Source organism: Leucoraja erinacea, chromosome 20 (genome assembly GCF_028641065.1).
Source record: "Leucoraja erinacea ecotype New England chromosome 20, Leri_hhj_1, whole genome shotgun sequence".
NCBI lineage: Eukaryota > Metazoa > Chordata > Chondrichthyes > Rajiformes > Rajidae > Leucoraja > Leucoraja erinaceus.
The window spans coordinates 10,057,819-10,083,567 of NC_073396.1; the positions used below are offsets into that span (position 1 = coordinate 10,057,819).

The following is a 25,749-nucleotide window of genomic DNA, read 5'->3' on the forward strand; positions in this document are numbered from 1 at the left end:
TCCAGCGCCGCCCGCGGCCGGATGCCCGCAGCCCCAGCTCCGCGATGTTTGGATCGACGGCCACAGCGCTCCGGAGCTTACCGCACGGCGACCCGGTAAGGCATCGCCCACTCCGTGTTGGTATCCCAGCGCTGCGCCACCGCCGCCGAAGCTGTAGTCCCGGCCGGTCCCGACAGGAAACGCCGCTCCATTCTCGATGGTAGGCCGCGAGGACGGGGCGAAGAAGCAGCTTGGAGGGATGCGGCCTCTCCGACCAGGTAGGTGACTAAGAAATAAAGTTTCCCCCTTCCCCACCCCCACATAGAAGACCTCCGCTAACATTTTTTAACAGGACTTAAAATAAAACGAAATAAAAAAAGGTGTAGAGACGGACTGCGGGCAGGCTGCCATTCACAGACGGTGCCATTCACAGACACTCCCGCACATCCGCCACCCTTAACGTGAAAGGATATCACACACCCTTTTATTTTTTTTTGTAGAAACAGCAATTTATTTTGGTTACTTTCAGTATGGTGCATTCCACCGTTGCTGCCCTCTCCCCTCCACACCTGGGAAATCAAACCCAGCTAGAAGTTCGTTTTGCTAACTACCTCTTTATTCCCTTCTGTAACATTTCCCATTTTGCTTTCCACCATCACCAGTTTGTCATTTAATCTTATCTGCCCTCCACATAAAAACAGACCTTCCTCTTTGTTCGCTCCCTGCTTCTGTTCATCGTTACATAGTATTAAGTCTCAGGTTTCTTCTAGACTTTATGAAACTCATCAACATGAAATGTTAACTCTGTTTCTCCTGTGCACAGACATTCCCTGACTTGCTGAGTGATACCAACGTTCTCTATTTTGTACTGAAGGAAATATATTGGAGCCGCTTACACATTACGGCTTTGGTAATCACGGCAGCTGTAAGAGACAGAAAGAAATAGAAACGTAAACTATTCACATCACCAGTTATAGGGAATTTAAACAGGCAGATGGAAAGATATGCAAACCAACATTCAAATGTTCGCGAACCTCAGGATGGGTAGAAAATAAGCATGTTTTCCAAGTATGCCATTTTTTGCTTGTCCGAATTCCAATTTGTTATGAAATTAACTCAGATATTGAAGTATACAAGTTCAGTCTGAAGAAGGGTCTCGAGCCGAAACGTCACCTATTCCTTTGCTCTAGAGATGCTGCCTGACCCACTGAGTTACTCTGGCATTTCGTGTCTATCTTATTGAAGTATAGACCTTTATTTAGTCTCCTGCTTTAATCGTAACTGAGATTATATTTTTGGAGAACAAGCTTATTTGACAGGTTTAAAGCCACAATAACATGAGTTGAAGGGGGTAGCAGCAAGGAAATGTTATGGCAGTGAAATAAATAAAATTCCACATCTTTAAAATTGTTACAAAATTAAATGAACATCTACTTCCTTTAGAGTTTGTTCCTACCTCATCCCATTCCTCTGATCTCCCTTTGTGTGTTTTCACTTGGCCAATATGTCCCCTTGAACAGTGCCCTTTGGAAAGAAATCAATGTGGCATTAGAGATATGGATTTGTGAGATAGAAAATGCCAATGAGTTTATTATTCACTAAAAACATGCAAGATAAAAATGATCAGCTAATGACATTATAAAGATTGACGATTTGCTCAACACAAATTGATAGATTCATAGATTAAATGAAGTTAAATAATTTTTACAGGTCTCCCATTTCAAAAACTCTTTTGCTCCTTCTAATGTTTGCAAATGCAAATAATGCAAGATTGTCCTGTTCAATCAATATTCATCAAGCTTAGTTTAGTTTGGAGACACAGCATGGAAACTGGCCCACGCCAACCAACAATCATCCATAACTCTAACCTACACAGTAGGGACAATTTACAAAGCCAATTAACCTACAAACCTCTATGTCTGCGGAGTGAGGGAGAAAATCGAACACTTGCAGGAAATCCATATGGTCACAGGGAAAACGTGCAAACTCCATACAGACAGCACCCATAGTCAAGATCAAACCTCAAGTCTCTGGTGCTGTAAAGCAGTAAATCTACTGCTGTGCTGCCCGCAAAAGATGCCTACTTGCAAAAGATATATAATCAGGACTATCAGCCTGGTTAGAAGGGTCTCGACCCGAAACATCACCCATTCATTCTGTCCAGTGATACTGCCTGTCCCCCATGTGTAGGAAAGAACTGCAAATGCTGGTTTAAATCGAAAATAAGACACAAAATGCTGGAATAACTCTGCGGGACAGGCAGCATCTCTGGAGAGAAGAAATGGGTGACTTTTCGGGTCGAGACCCTTCTTCAGACTGATGTCAGGGGAGTGGGCGGGACAGAGATAGAATGTAGTCGGAGACAATAAGACTGGTAGGAGAACTGGGAAGGGGAGGGGATGGAGAGAGGGAAAGCAAGGGCTATTTGAAGTTCGCCAAGAAAACATCACAAGATTGAGGTTGAAAATGTGAGCTTTTGTGATGAGGGAAACAACATTATGGGGATTGGGATCGGTGGTCCTTGTCACTGACAGGAAATGAATCCAAAAGATCAGCTAGTGGTTGCATCAGAGAGGTTTTGAGTTCTCTAGTTCAATGTAGGAGCAGTAGCACTGACTGGATTCGTTAGATTAAAGAGCGGCACAGTGGTGCAGTTGAAAGAGCTGCTTCCTCACAGTGCCCCGGTTCCAGAGACCCAGGTTCGATCCTAACCTCAGGTGCTGTTTGTGTGAATTTTGCACGTTCTCCCTATGACCACGTGGGATTCCTCCAGATGCTCTGGTTACTTCCCACATCCAAAGATGTGTGGGTTTGTTAATTGGTCTGTGTGACTTGCCCCTAGTGTGCAAGGAGTGGATGGGAAAGTGGGATAACATACAACTAGCGTGAATGGTTGGATGTGGACTCAGTGGGCTAAAGGGCCTCTTGCCATGCTGTATAAACTGAAGTAAATAAATGCAATAGCTGAAAAAAAGCAGGGCAGAAAATGGGTATCCTGCTATTGCGATTCATATCTCAAATCCCCAAAGTCGTACAAAGGCACAAGTCAAAAGAATGATGGAATAATCTCAACTTGCCTGGATAAGTGGAGCTCCAGTGACACATTAGAGCTTTAGAAACTATCCCGAACATAGCACTGCATTTGATTCTTACCCTATCCATCAAAACAAACAATCACGCCCGCCACAAGGGAACCACAGCTATATGGTGTATTATTTACAAATGATTGCAGTTATTAATCAAGGACACTCGGACAGTCTTCCACCATTTAGAAGGGAATGGGCAAGGCACTTGGGAATACCAAAATCTGCAAGCACCATTCCCAATCATCTTAAGAATACTTTGCAATGTTGTGAGCAATGCTGACTCTGTCTGCAAAGAAAAAAAGTTTAAACAAGAGTAAAAACATTCTCTCCATAGATGTTTCAGTATCTTCAGCATCCGCTTTATTTCACACTTCTAGCATCAATGATAAACAAAGTCAAGAGTGCAACCAAAGACACAATCTTTAGAGGATCCAAGTTACTGAGGTTAGTGTAGCAGTGTTTGCTGGGAAGAAGCTGTTCTTGAACCTGGTGGTCACAGTATTCAAGCTTTTGTACATTCTTCCCAATCGTAGCGATTAAATGACAGCATGGTGATATTTATTAGTTGCTTTTTTGAGGCAGCAGCTGCTATATATCCCTCTGAAGGGAGGCGGGTGGTGGGAGGTCAGCATCTACGATAGATTGAGCAATGTCTACCATTCTCTGTAGTCTCCTTCCTTTTTTGTGTGTTTGATTTACCCAACTAGGCTGTGAAGCAATCAGCATGTTCAAAGATAGAAACATAAAGCTGGAGTCAGATTCAGATTCAGATTCAGATTCAACTCAGCGGGTAAGACAGCATCTCTGGAGAAAAGGAATATGTGACGTTTCATACGTCTATCTCTCATACACCTGTAGATGTTCGATAGAATATTCACAAACATATTGAATCTCCTCAATCTTCTAAGGAAGTAGAGATGTTTCTTTGTGATTGCATTGATGTGCTGGGCCCAGGACAGATCTTCAGAGATATGCACTTAGGAACTTGAAGCTGTTGACTCTCTCTACCACTGTCCTATCCATAAAAACAAATGTAGATTCCGGGCTTTAGCTTCCTGAAGTCAACAATCAGTGCCTTGGTCTTACTGACATTGTCAGCAAGATTATTGTTCTATACCAATCAGATTTTCAATCTTTTTCCTGTACTCCAGCTCATCATTATTCATTATTCGTCCAACAATGGTGGTATCATGGGCAAATTTAGAGATGGCATTGGAGCTGTGTCCAGCTGCACAGTCACAGTTATAGAGAGAGTGGAGCAGAGAGAGAGCGCAGAGCCTTGAAGTGCTCCTGTGTTGAAAGTTATCAAGGAGAAAATATTGTTGTTCATTCGTATTGATTATGGTGTGCCAATGAGGAAGTCGAGGATGCATAGGGACAAGCTGAGACCCAGTTCTGTGAGTTTGACGACAAGTTTAGAGGAGATGAGGGCGTTGAATGCCGAGTTGTAGTCGGTGAACAACAATCTGACATAGGTGGCCTTATTGTCTAGGTAATTTAGTGCAGAATGGAAAGCCAGCGAGAGAGTATCCCCTGTTATCTCTTAAGCCAGTGGGCAAATTGCAGTGAGTCCAGGTCCTTACCAAGCCAGGAGTTGATATTCATCATAACCAGCTTCTCTTGAAACTTCACTCACTGCAGATGTTAATGTTACTGTTCTATAGTCAGTGATATGCCAACTTATTTTTCTTGGGTACCGGTATTATGGATGCCGTCTCAAAGCAGGAGGGAGGTCAAAGACTTCAGTGATGAGAGGTTGAAATTGTCTGAAAAAGTCAGGCTAGTCAGTTCATGCAGGTTTTAAGAACATGACCAGGAATCGTTGCCGTGCGTCGGGGCTGAATGCTTCCCAAGTGTTCATGAAGGATCTTCACAATAAGCCTCAGTGACTGAGATTGCAGCATCGCTGGGGATTATGTCGCGTGGGAGGCAACGACTAGGTACTTGGATATTCTCCTTTTTGAAGTAAGCTTTAAAAGCATTGAGTTTGCCCGAGAGTGATGCCTCACTATCACTTGAGCTACCACTTGGTTCTGCCTTGTACGAAGTTTCGGCATGCAAGCACTGCCACAGTTGCTAAATGCCCAACTCATCCTCCAGTTTAGACTGAAAGTACCTCTTTGCTTTTCTGATGGTCTTGTCAAGGTCGTACCTGGTCTTCCTATAGGACCCTGCATCACCAAGACCTGATCTTCAATAGATTACAGACCTCCTGACACCATCAGGTTCAGGAACAGCTGCTACAATCAGGTTTTCGATTCAACCTTGTTTTCTACAACATTCTCCAGGTCCCTTCCATTTACCGTGCCTGTTCTCCAACCCTCCACTACCAATCACTGACTCCTTCCACTGTCTTTTGTGTATTCAATTGGCAACTGGATCATATGTGATCTAAAGTTCCCAACTTGTCAACTCGCAAAGAGGAAGGGGGAGAGAGCGAGAGAGAGGCGAGTGTGGGGAGAGAGGGATAGGGGGGGGGGGGGGGGGGGGGGGGGAAGAGCGAGAGGGAGGAGCAAGGGGGGGGAGGGAGCGGGGGGGGGAGAGAGGGGGGGGGAGAGAGGGGGGGGGGGGAGAGAGGGGGGGGGGAGAGAGGGGGGGAGAAGAGAGGGGGGGGGAGAGAGAGAGGAGGAGGGGGGGGGAGAGAGAGGGGGGGGGGGAGAGAGAGAGGGGGGGAGAGGGGGGGGTCGTGCCTGCAGGACACCGATACGTGAAGCAGCCCCCCCGCCCATGTCCCACTCACGCTCCATGCCGCCGGTCGGGCGCGGGCTCCCCTAGCCTCGGGCCGCCGCCTCCAACTTCCGGCCGCGCTGCCGGTTGCGCCGGTAACGGGGGCGGGGAGGAGTGGCCATCAGAGCGCGCTTCCGGTCAGAGCAAACCAATCGCGCCGCACCTTCGCTGCCTGGCAACCGGGTAGGGCGGCCTAGTCTGCAGGGGTCTCCGCGCTCCGGCCCTCGGGCTCCAGTCACCGAGCCCCCAGGCTTCCCTGTGCCCCGGGGGCGTCTCCTGCAGCCGACTTTGAAGACGCGGAAGGTACAAACCAAAGATACTAGAGGATCTAGTTCAGTAAATGTGATGAAAATGTCTCAAAAAAAGGCTTTAACCTCTAGTATCTTTGGTACAAACCCTGGTTGCTGGAGTAACTCAAAGCGGGTCAGGCAACAGCAGCAGCAGCAGCAGCATTATTATCATCATCCCTGAAGAACACGGACATTGCGTGCTATTTTCGTGATATTTATTTTAGTTGTTTATCTTTTAATATTTTACCTTGTATGTATCGTTAGCTTTTAGAAATGTTTGAATGCTGCACTGGCTGGCTGACATTTTTAAATTTCGTTGTACATGGTTCATGTTACAATGACAATAAAGAAACTATTCTATTCTATATATACAAGTGCCATCTGTAGGATGGAACCTCAGATGCTGGTTTACACCGATGATAGATACAGGAGGATGCTGGAGTAACTCAGCGGGACAGGCAGCATCTCTGGAGAGAAGGAATGGGCCCAAAACGTCACCCATTCCTTCTCTCCAGAGATGCTGCCTGTCCCGCTGAGTTACTCCAGCATTTTGTGTCCATCTTCTGCCAAATCCCATTCTGGGGTACACAAAAAAGCTGGAGAAACTCAGCGGGGTGCAGCAGCATCTATGGAGCGAAGGAAATAGGCAACGTTTCAGGCCGAAACCCTTCTTCAGACCATAGATTCATTCAGATCATTACCCTTCCTTCGCTCCCTAGATGCTGCTGCACCCGCTAAGTTTCTCCAGCTTTTTTTGTGTACCTTCGATTTTCCAGCATCTGCAGTTCCTTCTTAAATCCCATTCTGAGTATAGGCGCCTTTTTATATAGTGGAGAATCTGAAGAAGGGACCTGCCCATCCATATTCCTGCTGCAGAGACGCTGCCCGACCCGCTGAGTCTCTCCAGCCCTCCTTGTCCTTTTTTCCGAGTTATATTAAGGATTATGTAAACTCAGGTGAAGAAACCAAACAACATCCCCCAGCACTGAAGATGCAACGAGGAAAGAAACCTGTAACACCTTCGGTTAGATATATGTTATGCTAACTTATTTAAATTATTTCTGGGATCTTCTTTCCCTGTTTTTTGTTTATGTAAGGCTATGGCAAATCATACCAACATTCCCAAAGACTGGATTTCGTTTGGATCAAGACAGCACATATTTGTCTTATTAATTAAACAAAACGTTTCAGTGTCCTTAGAGCAGGAAACCAAGGAAATCTTAATATTTTACACATTGAGCCAGGGCACAAGTTATCCCTTTACAGTATAAACACAAAGCAAATCAAGGGTTATGTGGAGATGACAGGAGAATGAGGTTGTGGCGGAAAGATAGATTAGCCATGATTTAATGGTGGAGTATTCTCGATGGCCTACTTCTATGACTTACGAAATGATAAATCGAATTTAATGTCACATCAAATCACATCATATCTTCCTAAATTACTACAGAGAAAATAAAAAATCAGAGGTAGGTTCACTGTTCAAATTAAATGAACATTTTTTCCACTTGCTTTTCAATTCTCTTCATCTCTTCCTGACTTATTTTGCTAAAACCTTTTTTTGAGACATTTTCACCACCTTTACTGAACTAGATCCTCACCAAAACCGTTCTCATTTCATGCACAACTGAGAGACCAGACTCACAGCAAAGACTCCAAGACTTCCAGACACACTTCCAGGTCTTTTCTCTTATAACCCTTCCATTGAGACAGAAAGGACTCCAAGGTCGTGACTGGGAGTTTGATCCGCTGCCTATTCAGCTTGGAGCTGCCATTCACTCAGCACCCTGAACACGTGGATGAGTCGAAGGAGGGGATCCCACAAGCTGCTCCCAAGCTCACACTCGATCTCGACACCTCCATCTTCTGCCAGGGGTTTGTTCAGCTGAACAAACGGCATCCTAAACCCCTCCGCCGGGCGCATCCGCCGCTCACGGTGTAGCGGGCAAACAGGCGTGCGGATCAAGAATCTTATCACACTGGTATTCAAACACTTAAATAGGAGCGGCATAGGACAATATACTTGCAAACGGGATTAGTGCAGATGAACAAAAAGATGAATGTGATGGGCAGGAGGGCCTGTTTGTAGCTGTACAACGCTCTGACTATATGCAGCATACCAGAAGTAAACAGAAGACCTACTGTTGAGACTAAAGACGATACTCTGGTCCAAACAAAGAGGGTTTCTTTTACCGCTTCTAAATGCAATCTGAGCCTCTCTTAAATGAAATGAATTGTGACCACCGCAAACAGTACAAGTCTGTTTTCTGCAAACTTTTCCATGAAACTACACGCCAGCTTCGCAAAGGCAAAGATGTCTGCAGCATCTTTAACAATTTGTGCAGGATGCATGACACTCTCGGACTATTTGGAAAACGTAGCATTCTCAGCGGTTTGTCTGCAATGTCACCAAAAGGTTAAAAAACATTTATGATTGATCTTTGTGTCCAGACCACTTGTTATTGTTAGAATAGGTTTCGCATTTGTGGAACAATTTTGAAAGAAAATAGATTAATAATGCCCTCAAAGAATTTAAATCACCTTTAGTTGTGTAGAAACTTTGGAATGGAATGGGATACTTTATTGTCACATGTGACAAGGCACAGTGAAATTCTTTGCTTGCATGCCCTAGGTATGCAAATAGTCGCCCATAAAGGGCGTTTACAGTACCCGTGCGCCAGGTCGGCCTTTGTTCTTCCCCATCCCCCCTCGCTCACGGCAGTCCCCCCCACGCCTTGTCCTCCATTGTCCATTGTTCTTTCCCCTCCCTCCTGGTGGTCCCCCATGCCATGTCCTCATCGTTCATTGTTCTTCCCCCTCCCTCACGGCAGTTCCCCACGCTGACAAAGTTACAAAGTACCCCCGCCAGCTCCTCCTTTGTTCTCTCCCCCCAACTCCCATTCCCCACCAAAGAACCAGCCTCCACCGCCGAGGCAGAGAATTCCACAGACTCACAACTCTCTGTGTGAAAAAGTGTTTCCTCATCTCCGTTCCAAATGGCTTACCCCTTATTCTTAAGATGTATAAGATATATTGTTGAATGTATAAAGTTGGTATCTCATGAGTAAGCATGTAAAGGACAGTGGTTATCTAATGAACAGCTTCTCTTTCATCTCCCCTCTCTATTTCATCTACACTCCCCAATACTGCACATAAGGGGCAATTTATAGAAGTCAATTAATCTACTAGTCCACGCAAAAGATCATAAAGTGCTGAATTAACTCAAGGGGTCAGGTAGCATCTCTAGATTACATGAACCCAGATAATGCTTTGGGTTGGGACCCTTCTTCAGACTAACATCTGCAGCTTGATATTTCTTCCAATACACATATCATTGTAACGTGGGAGAAGAGCGGAGAACCTCGGGGAAATCCAGGCAATCACAAGGAGAACGTGCAGACTCCACACAGACCGCACTGGAAGTCAGAACTGAACTGAAGACTGGAGCTAGGAGGCAGCAGCTCTACTAGCTGCACTGGTTTGTTGTTCCCTGTTGCCTTGATTAGTTGGGGCTTGGATGGCTCATAGTTTGCGTGTTTTACTGATGCAGCTAATAGTCACATTGAATAGAATGTCTGCTAAACATATTCATTGTACAGTAAAGAGCATATTGATGGGTTGCATCATGGCCTGGTTTGGCAACTCAAACGCCCAGGAACAAAGAAGATTGCAAAAAGTGGTGAACAGTACGGGCACTGACCTCCCCACCATGCTTCACAAACACAGCCAGCATCATCAGAGACGCACACCATCCTGGCCAGACTCACGCCACCCTGACCATGCCCTCATTTCACCCCTGCCATCATGAAGAAGGTATAGGAGCCTGAAAATTAATGTTCAGGTTCAGGAGCAGCTTCTTCCCTACAATTACCAAACTATTAAACACTACAACCTTCACTTAGGCTCTGAACTACATAGACATGGTGACATTGTTGTTGACTTTGCACTACTATTGTCTATTTATTTGTCTGCTTGTTTATTTTTATATATATACTGAACTTTTTGTATTGGTTATTATGGGTTTTACAGAATAATGTGTTTAACATGTCTGTTGTGCTGCTACAAGTAAAAATGTTATTGTTCTGTTTCAGGACATATTACAATAAAAAACTCTTGACTCGTGACTTTGCACTTAGCCAGAGGTGACAAGTCTTCAAAAATAGTAGGGAAGCCACTACATCAAACTAGTAAAGGTGCCGTGAGTGGGATGAAAATATGCAATGAACATTTATCCACTTGAGCCCATCAATGTTTCAGGTAGATTATGGCTTATCTCTACTCACCCATAATCTTTAATACTCTTGCCACACAAAAATCTATAAAGTTTAGATTTGACATTTTGAATTGGGTTAGTTTCAGGAGCTTATTTGAGGAAGAGCTTCAGATTTCCATTATCTCTTGCATGAATAGTTGCAAGGGGCGTCACACCTGACCAAGCTTGATCTTATTTTATGCTACCTTCTATCAGGTCATGCAATATCATTCTATCTATCCTACCTTTGTTTAATCATCTTAAATATTTCTATTATATTAGCTCACAGCTTTATACACTCAGGCAGGAAATCTAAGCCACTTTCTGAAATTACAAAAACATTTTTGTAAAAAAAACATTTTGTAATTTAACCCTTTAAGGCTCCTTATCACCAGGGAATCAGTATATCTTCCACTCTAAAGTTATCCCATTCAGGTTATGTGTACTCACACCTACTTTTCGTCCCATTTAAATGATACTATTTTTTTTAAAACCTTGGTTCTTTTGAAAGGATGGATAAAGACAGCGAAAGCAAAGACAAAGAGGATAACACACTTTCCCTCTTGAGGAAGACTACAGAATCATGGGACACGCAGAAGCGCCCTGTATTTATAGAATAATTCAGGATGAAGCTGACAAGCTAATGGAAATGTTGAATCGTCTTAAAGAGCCTAATATACATTTGGACTTTTCTTCTTGCGAATGAAACATAAACCAAAGGAATAGTTAGATCTCAAGCCGGGTGTTGAGCAGCCAGGTTGTTGTCTCTGCATCAATGTCTGCCAGGCCCTGAGCTCCATTTGGTGGGTGGTAGAGCGAGCACCCAGAGATGACATGGTTGGCTGTCTGCCGTTCTGCTCCGCATTCAAAGGCTGGGCTCTGGCAGAGTCCCCAACTCCACATGCTGGCATTGAAACGCCCACTTTTGGACTTTTGATACACTGTGATTCATTGCAGCTGTCGCACCGTTGAACAATAAGCTCATTATTGTGGAGACACAAGGAACTGCAGATATTGGAATCTTGAATAGAACACAAAATGCTGGAGTAACTCAGTGGGTCAGGCAGCGTCTGTGGAGGAGATGGGCAGACGACGTTTCAGGCTGGGACTTTACAATGTCTGGCTACTCCCTCCACATATGCTGGGTGCAAGGAGGAACTGCAGATGCAGGTTTAAACCGAAGATCGACACAAAAAGCTGGCGTAACTGAGGCATCTTTGGAGAGAAGGAATAGGTGACATTTCGGATCAGCATCTCTGGAGAACAGGACCTTCTTCAGACTGAGTCAGGGGAAAGGGAAACGAGAGAAAATGACGGTGATATATATTTAGTTATAGAACAAATGAATTAAACATTTTGCATATCTTTCATTTATTTGTTCCATATCTCTCTACATCACCGTCCATGTCTCTCATTTCCCTTTACCTTGACTCTCAGTCTGAAGAAGGGTCTCGATCCAAAACACCACCTATTCCCTTTCCCCAGAGATACCACCTGACCCACTGTGTAACTCAAGATTTTTGTGTCTACCCTCCACAGATGGTGCCTGAACCACTGAGTTGCTCCAGCACTTTGTGTTGTGCTCCCTGTTGTAACTGATGTGCTGCCATTTTTCAATAGATGGCACCCTTGGTTCAAAAGAGTGCTATAACCTGTGTTCGCGTCCTTTAAATAAACATTCACCAACGAAAAAGGTTGTTCTGTTTCAATAAACTGCGCTTCTACTTAATCTTATAAAAGCTTTTAATAACTGACTTTCTGAAGCAATATTATTTCCAAATTTCCCTACTGATCAATTTTAACTCTTGAAAACTGAATAACTTTAGCCAGTGGAGAGCTATCAGTTGTTTGATATAAAAAGATACCTAAGTAGAATTAAATACTTATAGTATTTTAATGGAGCCATTAATCTATTCATTTTAAGCAGGCAAGCACCTTTATTAAATCTGGAATAATTCTTAGCATCAGAATTGGATTTCATTTATTTTTAGACTGATAAAACATCACTGCGTTCAACACCAAATAGGCTCCAGTAAAAAAGATTGCACAATTGATCAAAAGAGATTTGCAACAACATTTGGTGTGAATTACATCTATAAATAAAATGTTATAACAAGACCTAAGCTGATCCAAACCAGGCTTTATTGAATACACAGTTGTCCAGCAATCACAGAAGGGCTTGCAGCCTTAAATTCCCCATGGCAACCAGATTGCAGCATCAATAATTATACTGACACTAACATAACTACACTCATACAAACTGTTAATCATACAAGTCGTTACTCCACCCATACCTCCAAACACATCATTTTCCCCACTCCACCCCTCTCCTTAACTCACCATCAATATATAATAAACCCTCATTATAATGGACCATGGGGGGGGGGGGGAGAGGGGGGGTTGGTGTACGTTATTGCCGATTGTCCGCTATACCTGGGTAAGGGAGGTAAATATTAACTAGTTTAACCAAGAAGAAATGCGGTGCTGGAGGGAGGGGTTAAACCAGTAGGAATTCACAGGCTCCTGGTCCCACACGTGGTGCGTCAGGAATGGGCCCGGTACTTACGCCAGCTTCATGCTGCCCAATCTCTCCGCTCCCATGACCGGAAGCTCCCGCCACATGGCACCAGCTTGTTGAGCAACCTGGAGGAAGTGGGGGACGGTGCAAAGGGAGCCTGGCATACCATATGGCGTTACCATACGAACAAGGCAAGTGTTGCCAGGTTGATGCAGGTGCAGTGTCGCAAAAGCTGCCACTGCATCCTACATACCGGGGCCTCGCTTTGTTTCAGCCGCGGCAAACCCATGCCCAATGCAACACTCTTCAAGAGGGTTTTACTGCTCATTCTCGCCCCGCCGCCAGTTCCACTGCCCGCCAACCGCCACCATGAGTGGACGCCCCTGTCCGCTAAAAAAAACAAAATCCATTTTAAAATGGTCTGTAATACCAATTGTAGGCTCTATTACCCCTCCATCCCCACATGAACTTTAAGCCTTTCAGAAGTAAGATGATAAAACGTTTTCTGAAAGTTTGTCGTCTTTTCCATTCAGGCTAGGAAGTAGGAGGGAAACCTGCATGGGAAGGCATTCCTTGTGAGTTCAGCTTCTCTGCAAACATGTGCAGTGGGGACATCAAGGACCAAAGCACCTCACGAGCAGAGGCCGTAAGGACACTGCACGGTAAGAATCCCGGTACAACACTTCACATGCCCTGGTTTGTCCTAACAAAATGCAAGATAGTCCAAAAGTCTCCAATTAAGTAGATAATAGGAATGTCACAAAATTTTGAGATTTAAAAATCAAGCCTGTAATTTATCCCATCAGATAAAGCATAAAAATAACTTTAATTTGATACCTAATTCACTTTCATATCCTCAGTATTATAAAATTCACAATAGTCCCAGCCTGTGAATTGATTTGAGGGCCTCAGCCTGGTGGTCTCATCCCGAAACGTCACCTATACATATTCTCCATGGATGCCGCCCGACCCGCTGAATTATTCCAACATTTTGTGTCTATCCGTCACAATGGTTCCCGCGGGTATCTTGTCACCAGTACAAAACAATAACTCTGAATTATTTTGGAGTGTATTAGTGCTTTTAGCTTTGCAATCATTTCATCAAATGAGATGTCTGTTGCATTATATGTTTCCAATCAATTTGCAAATATAAGAACACATATTTATTTTTTTAATTCACAGCGACAACAATTTGTTCTTTAATATTGTTGCCCACAGCCTCCACAATATCATTAACCTTGAAGAGAACGTCCAAATGCTCCCAGTAAATATTAATTGCCTCTTATTAATTGCCTCTTATACATTATAATAGACTATTGCTTCTGTCAAACTTTTCGCTATATACCATTTCATCTTGAGCACATTTCTGTAATGTGCTTATATTATTTTAGCTTCAGAAAGCTTCTAAGGCAGATAATTGAGATTGTGGATGATCTGTTCTCCCTCTTTAAGTTCTTTAAGCACATATGTGACCGTTGTGGCTATTGTGGGAACTGCGATCTCTTCCCCAGTCAGAGCAACAAGTGCCTAATAAGGCAGGTGAATGCACAGGGTATGAGATGGTGTGCTCCCTCTGTCATGTATGTCAGGCTTTTTGGTCCCAGAGCACAGACTTGAGGTTCGAAACACCATCCTGAATGCTCTTTTTCCATTTTGAGTTGTCCTGTCAGAATTAATGAGGAATGTTGCATTTTTACAAAGGTTTTGAGCATGTCCTTGAATCTTACCTTTTGTCTACGTGGTAATCTCTTCCCATGGCAGAGTTTAGAATTCAGCTGGTTTTCAGAGTCTAGATCCTAAACTAGTCCGCCCAGAGATGTTGCCACCATTCTGTTTAGAAATGTTGTTGCAAATTTGTAAGAATCAGCCATTCTTATTTATACTGCCTGGGAATTCTACACATTCTATAAACACTATCGGAGTAATGTCCGTTTTTTCTGATTGGGGTTAGAACTGAGTATTGCTTACTCCCTTACTTACACACAGAGCATCAAGAAGAACTAAATGGTGTTTAGTTTAGAAATACAGCATGGAAACAGACCCTTCGACCCTCAGCAACCATAGATCACCTGTTCACACTAGTTCTATATTATCTCACTTTCTTATCCACTCGCTACACACAATGGGCAATTTTACAGATCTTATTTAAGCTACAAACTCACAAGTCTTTGGGATATGGGAGGAATCCGGAGAACCCAGTGGAAACCCATGAGGTCACGGGGAGAACGTGCAAACTCCACTCTGACAACACCCGAGGTCAGGATCAAACCCGGGTCTCTGGCATTGTGGGATAGCAGCTCTACCAGCAAACTGTTAACAATGAAAGTCTGCAAATAACAATAATATATGAGAGCTGCAAATATATGAAGCTGCAGATAACAACATTATGAGGGAGAACCACGATCTCTTAATGTAATATCTACCTATGCTTAGCCTTTAGTTTTCCTTTGCAGCTAAAAGCCAGTTTATAGGACCTGCAGGAAAGATGGGGAAAGTGACAAAGGAGGAGTAATAGACATTGATTGAAACATAGGAAATAGGTTCAGGAGTAGGCCATACGGCCTTTCGAGCCGAATGTTTGTGATTTTTCACAGAGACGGGGAAAGCCAGAATCATTGTGATTTAAAGATTAAATCAAATTATTCATAAATGTGGATATGAGGTAAACTGGCATTGAAGACGAGGAGCAGAATAAAGAAATGTAAAGCATTTTCTGGTCGGCACTTTCCCCGAGTCCCTGTGCCACTGTGAATTGATAGAATGTATAAATGCAACAAATCTGATAATGACATAGCAAAGCAAAATTCCTCAAATGAAGGATTTAAACTTTCATACAGATTGGAATAATCAAACTGGATTATGTATAAAAGATAATGAATTTTTAATATTTCCCTTGAAGAATATATTTTAGAGAATCCGAAGAAATATTCTATATTTAAGTTGGTAAATAGATAAATGAGGTTAACAGTATAATGATGAAAGAATATTAATTTAATGGGAATTAAAGTACGATTGAACTCAATGTACATTTTAAAAGGAGGATTTCAAAACTGTTCTGAAGATTCTTGTTTTGGTAAGGTTGACTTTCATGTTTCAAAACATAAACTCGTACACCATAAACTGGGCAAACCTATGAACGGATCAATTGACAGTAAAGCTGTGATGTTTAAACCAAGTTACACCAGAGTTCTAGTTGCTGGAAGATGAACTATCGATGTATGTGGAGATAAGGGACATCATAAATCTGAAAGATGAAGAATAAAGAGGACCAAGCCTTTTACAAATCCTGGTAACCAATACAAGGAGCTGTAAAATCAATTGACGAAATGGCCCCAGCCAGAATCTTGGTGATTTAATATTTCACCTAATAATTACCAAAGCGCTATTTCTCAGAACCACACATCAATATATATATTTGATAAGTGACTAGATTTTCTACTGAGCCATAGCCAACACCTAAGGCACAGGTATCCACCCTTCACATTCTTCTTGTTATTCAAACTGTTTCTGAATATAACTTGTAGGAAGGAACTTCCCTACTCAATTGTCATTTAATATATATATCTATATATATATTTTACTGACTTCAGTGAACATTCCATAGTAGTAGTAAGAGTGAAAGATAGTGTTCGAAGTGCTACCTTGTGAATGGAATATTAATCAAGCTCTGTATGCCTACTCAAATATATTTTTTAAACATGTCCTTATAGAGCAGGAAAGTTATCTTTGCCAGCAATTATGTCTCAATCACATGAATAAATCAATTAATTTGTAACATTTAAGAAAGAACTGGAGATGCTGGAAAAATCGAAGGTAGACAAAAATGCTGGAGAAACTCAGCGAGTGAGGCAGCATTTATGGAGCGAAGGAAATAGGTGAAGTTTTGTAACATTCACCTGAATGAATTCTTGCAAAGTACTAATTTTCCACTCCACCCTCTGATATGATGAACAAGACATTGCTATGTAGATGGACAGGAAAAAATTAGAGATGTCCTGAGGAACTGAAAGGCATGAAATGATTGTAAATTATCTTTATACTTTTAAAACTCTGATCTTGGATGTGGATGTCCCAAAACATAATCTATCCATATTCCCTAGAGATGTTGTCTGACCTGCTGAGTTACTTCAATACTTTGTGTCTCTCTTTGTAAGTCAGCGTCTGTATTTCCTTGTTTCTACATTTCCGACATTGTTGGTGCTCTCTCCGATCAGCTGATGTTATGCAGTCAAGTATTATTCCTCTGTCCCTATACCTGCGCAGTTGTGAATGAAATGTTGGTCATAATTTAGATGACTTCCGCTTGCTCTTACAGCTTGTGTTGACTTAGTTTACATGCATTGTGCATCCTCAATAACAATTTGGAGGCATCTAAAAGGAAACTAGAATCTGATTCTTGCAACAGCAATAAATTGATATTGCAGCTATGTCCACTTTTCTGGATGGGTCTATATTTGCATTGAATGTGAATGAACAATTGTAGAGTCAATGTTTATTGTCTATTGATTATTTGAAATGAGAAAAACAAGTGAATTTAATCTCAGTTCAATTACAAAATCCACAGGAAGAATCCACAATTGTTACTGAGGTTGTTCGACAGGGTAGCAATAGACTAGAGATTTTTGGGGAGCAAGATTACTGATATACTAAGAAAGTTTTCAGCCTCAAAATGTTGCGGTGAATTATGAGGACCACTTTACAGGGAACACTTACGGTGAGCAACTACCGGTCACAGGTAGGTGAGCCCACTCTAATATGCAACCTAATGTAGTCAAGTAGGGTAAAATAATCCAGAAGATTAAGATGCATGGGATTCACAGTGACTTGGTCCTATGGATTCAGAATTTGTTTAGTCATAGAGTGATGCAGCATGGAAACAGGCCCTTCAGCCCAACGCCCACACTGCCCAACATGTCATAGCTACACTAGTCCCACCTGCCTGCGTTTGGTCCATATCCCTTCAAACCTGTTCTATCTATTACTTGTCTAACTGTTTCGTAAACGTTGGGATAGTCGCAGCCTCAACTACCTCTGCTGGCAGCTTGTTCCATACACCCACCACCATTTGTCTGGAAAAAGTTACCTCTCAGATTCCTGCTAATTTTCCCCTTCACCTTAAACCTATGCCTTCTGGTGCTCGATTCACCTACTCTGGGCAAGAGACTCTGTGCATCTACCCAATCTATCCCTCTCATGATTTTATACACCTCTATAAGATCACCCCTCATCCTCCTGCATTCCAGGGAATAGTGTTCCAGCCAACTCAACCTCTTCCTATAGCTCAGATACTCTAGTCCTGCCAACATCCTCATATCTACTCGCAGAAGATAGATGGTTGTGGTGGAAAGCCATTATTCAGGCTGGAGATTTGTGACTAGTTGAGTTCAGCAGGAATTTGTGCTGTGCTGGTTATTTGTGATGTCTATAAATGACTTGCACATTAACTAACTTGGGTTAGTTAGGTAGTAAGTTTGCAGATGACACCAAATATCTGGAGTTGTGGGCAGTGAGGAACGTGTCAAGTGTGAAGGAAATGTAGATGCTAGTTTACACCGAAGATAGACACAAAATGCTGGAGTAACTCAGTGGAACAGGCAGCGTCTCTGGAGCGAAGGAATGGTGTGGAATCACCACAGAGATGAATGCTGTGGTGGATGTTTATGTTACATGTTGTGTCCTGTTTATCCATTTTATTATTTTGTTAACCCATCTTTATGCTTTGTATGGAACTGATTTTTAAATTATGTAAAGCACTTTGGGGTCAATGAAAATTGACTATAAATGTGCTATATAAATAAACTTATTATTTTTATTATTATTATTATTATTATAATGGGTAACATTTTGGGTCTGAAGAAGGGTCTCGACCTGAAGCGTCACCCATTCCTTGTCTCCAGAGATGCTGCCTGACCTGCTGAGTTTCTCCAGCATTTTGTTTCTACCTCTGAGGTATGATTGAATTGAGTTGAATTGAATACTTTATTATCACATGTGACAAGTTACAATTAAATTATTTGCTAGCTTACCCAAGGTATGCAAATACTCACCACATAAAGGGTGCTGACAAAGCTACAGAGTATCCCACGCCATGTCCTCCATTGTTCCCCCCCTCGCCTCATGGTGGTTCCCACATGCCGGGTCCACCTTTGTTCTTCCCCCCCCTTCCATCCCCCACGCCGGGTTCTCCTTTGTCAAAGTACATAAAGGGATATCAACTACAGAAGTGGGCAGAGAAATGGCAGATGGAGTATAATCCGACCAGGTATGCGGTGTTGCGCTTTGTGAGGTCAAATATAACGGGAAAGTATATGGTTGATGACAAGACACTTAACAGCATTGATAAGCAGAGGGACCCTGTGGTCCAGGTCTATAACTCCCTGTAAGTGGCAATACAAGTAGATAGAGTGGCAAAGAAAATGTACGGTATATTTGCTTTCAATGGTCTGGGCACTGAGTGTACGAGTCAAGCAGTAGGTCACAGTGGTGCAGCGGCAGAGTTGCAGCCTTACAGCGAATGCAGCGCCCGAGACCCGGGTTCGATCCCGACTACGGGTGCTGTCTGTAAGGAGTTAGTATGTTCTCCCCGTGACCTGTGTGGGTTTTCTCAGAGATCTTCGGTTTCCTCCCACACTCTAAAGACGTACAGGTTTGGAGGTTAATTGGCTTGGTAAATATAAAAATTGGAAAGTGTTAATGTGTGGGGATCGCTGGTCGGTGTGGACCCGGTGGGCCGAAGGGCCTGTTTCCGCTCTGTATCTCTAAACTAAACTAAAGTCATAATGCGGCTCTCTGGTTGTGCTGCATTTGGAGTATTATATGCAGTTCTTGTCGCCCCATTACAGGAAGGATGTGTGGGCTTTGAGGTGGGTGCAGAATGCCGCTTGGATTGGGAGTAATTACTTACAAGGGGAGGATGGACAAATTTGGATTGTTTTCTCTAGAACACTGGATGTTGAGGGGACACCTAATAGAAGTATATACAATTATGAGAGGTATTATGAGGGTATAAAGTCAGACCCTTTTCCCCAGGGTGGAAATGTCAAAGACAAGAGAGTATAGCGTTCAGGTCAGAGGGTCAAAGTTTAAAGATATGTGTGGTGTTTTGTTTTACACAGAAGGTTGTGGACATGTTGAGTGCTCTGTCGGGGCTGGTGGAGGCCGATGCGATGGTGGCATTCGGAGGCTTTGAGATAGGCATATCGATATGCATGGGATGGAGGGACATGGATCAACTGCAGGCAGATCAGATTAGTTTACCTTGGCATTATGTTCAGCACTAACATTGCGGGCTGAAGAGCCTGTTCCTGCGCTGTGCTGTTCTAGGTTCTATGTTCTATAAGTAAAATACTTTAAAAGATTCAATCAATCTTCCAACCTGAGACGTCGCCGATCGTGTTCTCCAGGGATGCTGCCTGCTCTGCTGAGTTACTCTAGCACTTTGTGTCTTAAAACAAGCGTATAACTATTAATTGATATAAACCCATCTGAAGCACAACCATAGTCCTACCTCTGCCTGCGCTTGTAAATTAGTGGTTGATTTCATTAGTTACTATTCCTGGGTCAATGAATCGTCACCTCAGGGAAATTTCTTCATTCTCTTCAATGTTCAGTTATTATCATCCGAAGGTGTCTTGATGGAGCTAGTTCTTAACTGTTTTAGGCTTAATAACATACTTAACAGTAGACAAATGAATTTTCAAGCAACATCATTGTTATTAGCATTTCTAAGAGATGACTGAACAGGCTCACATTTTCTGGTGAAATAACCTTCAGCTGTCGTCCTTATTTGGGATTCTTGTTAACAGATTGAGCACAAGCAGAGCTGACAATCCAAGCATTGCAGGCCCTGATTAAAACACTACTTTGAAGAATTAACCATGAATCTGTCAACGAAGGCACAAGGAACTGCAGATGCTGGAGTCTTGAGAAGAACACAGTGTGCTGGAGTAACTTAACAGGTCAGGCAGCGAAGATAGACACAAAAAGTTGTGGTAACTCAGCGAGAAGAGAAGGAATGGGTGATGTTTTGGGTGGAGACCCTTCTATCTGTGAACGGAATGGATGGGCGCTGTTCCACGTTGGGACCACTCTATGACTCAGTTAAACATGTCTATATTTCATTCCTTATTCTAGAAAAAATTGCCTTCTATTTTCCATTCTGATTAATGTTAAAGTTCTTTAGGTCACCCAAGGGGCGCGCAAATCACATGCTTTAATTTGCAGAGCAGACGACCAAAGAGCACTAATTTGGTGACTGCATCTAGTGGTGCATCATCAGTGTTTCGAGAGGATCAACTGTTGGTTCGCAGTAAAGATTCTTTGCTGAGCTACTTTATAAGATCACCAACTATTTTCACTTTCATTACTGATTAATCTTTACAGAAACTTGATCAGAAATACGGAATACAGATCAGACAACATCTGTGCTAAGAACAAAAGCATTAACATTATATGTCAATGACTTTTCATCAGCTCTGCATCTTAGTTCTGATGAAAGATCAATGGCCAAGAATATTAACTCTATTTCTCCAGAGATGTGGCCTAATCTCATTGGTGACCCTCAGACTATCTTTGATCAGACTTTACTGGCTTTACCTTGCATCAAACGTTATTCCCTTATCATGTATCTATACACTGTGAATAGTCGATTGTTATCATGTATTCTCTTTCCGCTGACTGGTTAGCATGCAACAAAACCTTTTCACTGTACCTCAATACAAATGACAATAAACTAAACTGAACTGAACTGATCTGCTGATTTATTCCAGCATTTTCTGTTTTCTTCACTACACATTTCTAGTATCCACTGCATATTTTTTTCTCCTTAGGTAGTATATGGTTCTTCAAAGCTTCTTTAGAGCTTATAAATCTCACAGAAAAAGATGTACCAGGGGTTTAAGGAATTTACGATGGCTTCAAGTCCTTTGCGACAACTAGTTAGTCACAAACACAAGTAATCATTTATCTTGAAGACTAGGGAGAATCTTTCAAATGATGAAAGGGAAATTGGTAAGATCACATTCTCTTGATTGTGATAGCAACGGCAGAGATCAAAGAGAATGAAAGGATACGTAATAATTGTTAATAATATCCAACATAGAGAGGGTAAAACTTCCCTTGGTGTCATTCTTCTGCGTTTCTTTGCTTGTCTCTGTCCTCCTGTGCATCGTTTAGAATAGAATTTCTGATCTACATGCATATGTAAAATATATAGTCATAGTCATATACAGCATGGAAGTCGACCCAACTTGCACACACCGACCAACATGCCCCTCTACACTAGTTCCACCAGCCTGCGTCTGGCCCATATCCCTCCAAATCTGTCCTATCCATGTACCTGTCTAATTGTTTCTTAAACACTGCCTCGGCTACATCCACTGGCAGCTCGTTCCATACATCCACCACCCTTTGTGTGAAAAAGTTATCCCTCAGATTCAAATTTATCTTTCGCCCTTCGCCGTAAACCTATGGCCTCTGGTTCTCCTACTCTGTGGCGAAAGGCTCTATTTCTCTCATGATTTTACACACCTCTATAACATCAACCTCATTCTCCTGCACTCCAAGGAGTCCCAGCCTGCTCAATCTCTCCCTATAGCTCAGACCTTCGAGTCCTGGCAACATCCTCGTGAATCTTTTCTTTACCCGTTCCAACTTGACAACATGGGAGTTGGAAGTGGGAGAGATAACTGAGGGACATTTATATATTGGATTATCTATGGGCTGTGGACAATTTACTCCAATTGTGAGCATTGCCATCTTTCATTTCTATTCTTGTAGATTCTGCCTGTTTCTCTGTGTTAACGCTGTCTCTTTTTTTCCTACCACATCCATGCGATCTCTAATTAGACTAGCTACGTGACTCCTTTCTCTTTTGCCATCATTTCCACTGTATATCCTGAAACATTTTAGGTCAATTCTGTTTTTTGTTAATCCTAAAACAAAATAATTTTAATCGAAAATGTTTTAGTTAATTCTACCGTATTTACTCCTCACTGTGAATTATCTCCTGTTCCCTTCATTTTGCAAGCAGTACACATCACTTTACACTTCTATTTGTATTTATTAGTTGTTCCAGTCTCTTTATTTGTCCGTTATTTTTGCTTATGTTCTATTAATCTTTCTGTTTCCTGATAACTAGCATTATTTTTATTCTTTAGCTTCACTCTCCTCTCATACTTTTTTATCTTCAGTGTTGTATTGCTTTCACTATCTTATTAATTTAAAATCTTATCTTGTTTCCTTTATATCCTTTCCGCCGCAATGCTGGTTCATTTTGGATGAGGCCATTTCAGGGTGCAAATTTTTTTTCAATTCAGAATCAGAATCAGAATCACACTTTATTCGCCAAGTATGTTTTGCAACATACGAGGAATTTCATTGGCCAGGTCAGTCATACAATTAAAAGCAACAGATCACACGAAAACACATTTTAACATGAACATCCACCACAGTGACTCCTACACATTCCTCACTGTGATGGAAGGCGAAATAAAGTTCAAGTCATTCCCTTAGTTCTTCCTCGGTCATGGGCCTCGAGCCCCCGTTGACGGGATGGTCTTGACTCCCGTAGCCAGCGGCGTTCGGGCCTTCTGCGTCGAGGCAACAGCTCCCGCATCAGGGGGATGTTAGCTCCCTCGCGTCGGGCGATTGAACCTCGCGTCGGGGCTGGTCAAACCTTCCACAACGTTGGAGCATCCCGACTAGCCTCTCCCGACTACGAGCTTGATGGTAAAGTCTGCGTTGGCTACGGAGGGAGCGATCCCCGGCAAGGAATCAGCTCTGATGTTAAGTCCGCACCCCGTAATAGGGCTCAAAGTCAGTCCGAGGAGGCTTCCAGCTCCATCGATGGAAGGCCGCAGAGTGCCCGGAGAATTTGATCCGAAAATGAATCACATCCCCAGCAAGGTAAGAACTTGAAAAAAAGTTTCCCCCCGATCCCCTCCCCCCTCCCCCCACATAAAACAAACCAAAGAACATTAAAACAAACTTTTAACACACTATAAATTAACAAGAAGAATGAAAAAACGAACAGACTGCCGGCAGAGCAGCCATCACCCCGGCGCCCCTGATTCCAGTAAATCAAACCACTACATCCGACACAACACTTGCAATCATGCATTCCCGTCATGCCTATCCCTCGTACCCCAGCTACTCCCTCTTCTCCCCTCTCGCATCGGGCAAAAGGTATAGAAGTGTGAACACGCACACCTCCAGATTCTGGGACAGTTTCTTCCTAGTTATTATCAGGCAACTGAATCATCCTACCACAACTAGAGAGCAGTGGTAGAGTCCTGAACTACTATCTACCTCATTGGTGACCCTTGGACTAACTTTAATCGGTCTTTACTGGCTTTACACCTTGCGCTAAACGTGATTCACTTGTCATTTAACTATACACTGTAAATGGCTCGATTGTAATCATGTATTGTCTTTCAGCTGACATGTTAGCAGGCAACAAAACCTTTTCACTGTACCTCAATACGGGCTGCTCGGTGGCACAACAGTAGAGTTGCTGACAACAGCTGACAGTTGTTTGCTTGTTTATTACAGTATCTGTTGAGTACTGTATTTACAAACCTGTTGTGCTGCTGCTGTTGCAAATAAGAATTTCATTGTTCTGCTCCGGTGCACATAACACTAGAACACTCTTGATACTCAGCTTCGGGCGGCACGGTGGTGCAGTGGTAGAGTTGCTACCTTATAGCTCCAGAGACCCAGGTTCAATTCTGACTACGGGTGCTTGTCTGTACGGTGTTTGTACATTCTCACTGTGACTGCGCGTGTTTTCTCTGAGTGCTCCGGTTTTGCACAACGGGTCTGCATTTAGTCTAGTTACATTATAAAAAACAACTGTTTTCCAAAGATGAGCAGAGATGACGTATGGCAAAGCTTTCTTATGCTCTGAACAATTATGATTTAGAATCCAAAGCCTGATAAAGTGGAGATATGAATTCTGTTGTTTCCTTCAAAAGGAAAGTGAATAGATACTTGAGAGAGAAAACCAATTTGGAGGAATATGTGGACAATGCAGATAGGTGGACTAATTCAATTGGTCTCGGAAAGAGATGCCTTTCCGCACATTACAGAAAGAACGTGAAAAGATTTTCTGAGTCCTGGTTGCCGTGTATTGTTGGGAGTTAAGTGAGAGAGTGGGTGGGGTAGGTGGGGGTATTTCATGCACCACCAATGTTCATCAACCAGAACTCAGATATAGTTTCCGCACATTTCTTCTATGCTGTGTATTATTTTCTGATTTATCTACTTAGTTCTCCTGAAACAACCTTCCACAAGTCAATGAAGTTTTGTTTTCATTTCCTTTTCTGATTTAGTGCTGTTATTTCTGATACACAGACTGAAAAAACAACATTAACTTACGCAGCATGCTGCATATTTTGTATGGATGTCATTTTCAAGGAAGTTACTCTGAATTCCCATAAAACAGCTGGACTTTAGGCAAGATACAGTGAAGCAAACTATTGATGAAGAAGGAACATTCTGCATGAATTACCACTTTGAAGGTGTAACTAATGTTATAGCCTCAATGTAGTTCTAACGTAGTTATCAAAGTGACTTCCTTGGATTAAAGGACTCAAAATGCTAGAGTAACTCGGCAGGTCGGGCAACATCTCTGGAGAACATGGATAGGCAATGTTTCAGGTCGAGACCCTTCTTCATACTCAGGATCCGACTTAGGGTCTCGACCCGAAAAGTCACCTATCCATGTTCTCCAGACATGCTGCCAGACCTGCCGAATAACTTTGTGTCCTTTTGTTTACTAACCAGCATCTGCAGTTCCTTGTTTCATCCTTGGATTAAATGTGCTAATTGGGATAATGGCCATGGCAGGGCATTGAATCATTTGGAGGAGGTATAGAGATTTACTGGAATGAATGTGTA

General features: G+C 42.6%; 1 protein-coding gene across 1 annotated transcript in view; it reads right to left on the reverse strand.

Moving 5' to 3' along the window:
* Positions 1-5,919, reverse strand: part of LOC129706758 (katanin-interacting protein) — a 58,800-nt gene extending 52,881 nt beyond the window's left edge. Inside the window, exons 1-2 of the mRNA XM_055651221.1 lie at positions 5,806-5,919; positions 1,436-1,503 (exon numbers count right to left, since the gene is read on the reverse strand). Of these exons, the coding sequence (XP_055507196.1) occupies positions 1,436-1,503; positions 5,806-5,812 (75 nt within the window). The 5' untranslated portion in view covers positions 5,813-5,919. The remainder of the gene's footprint in view (positions 1-1,435; positions 1,504-5,805) is intronic.
* Positions 5,920-25,749: the final 19,830 nt, after the last annotated feature.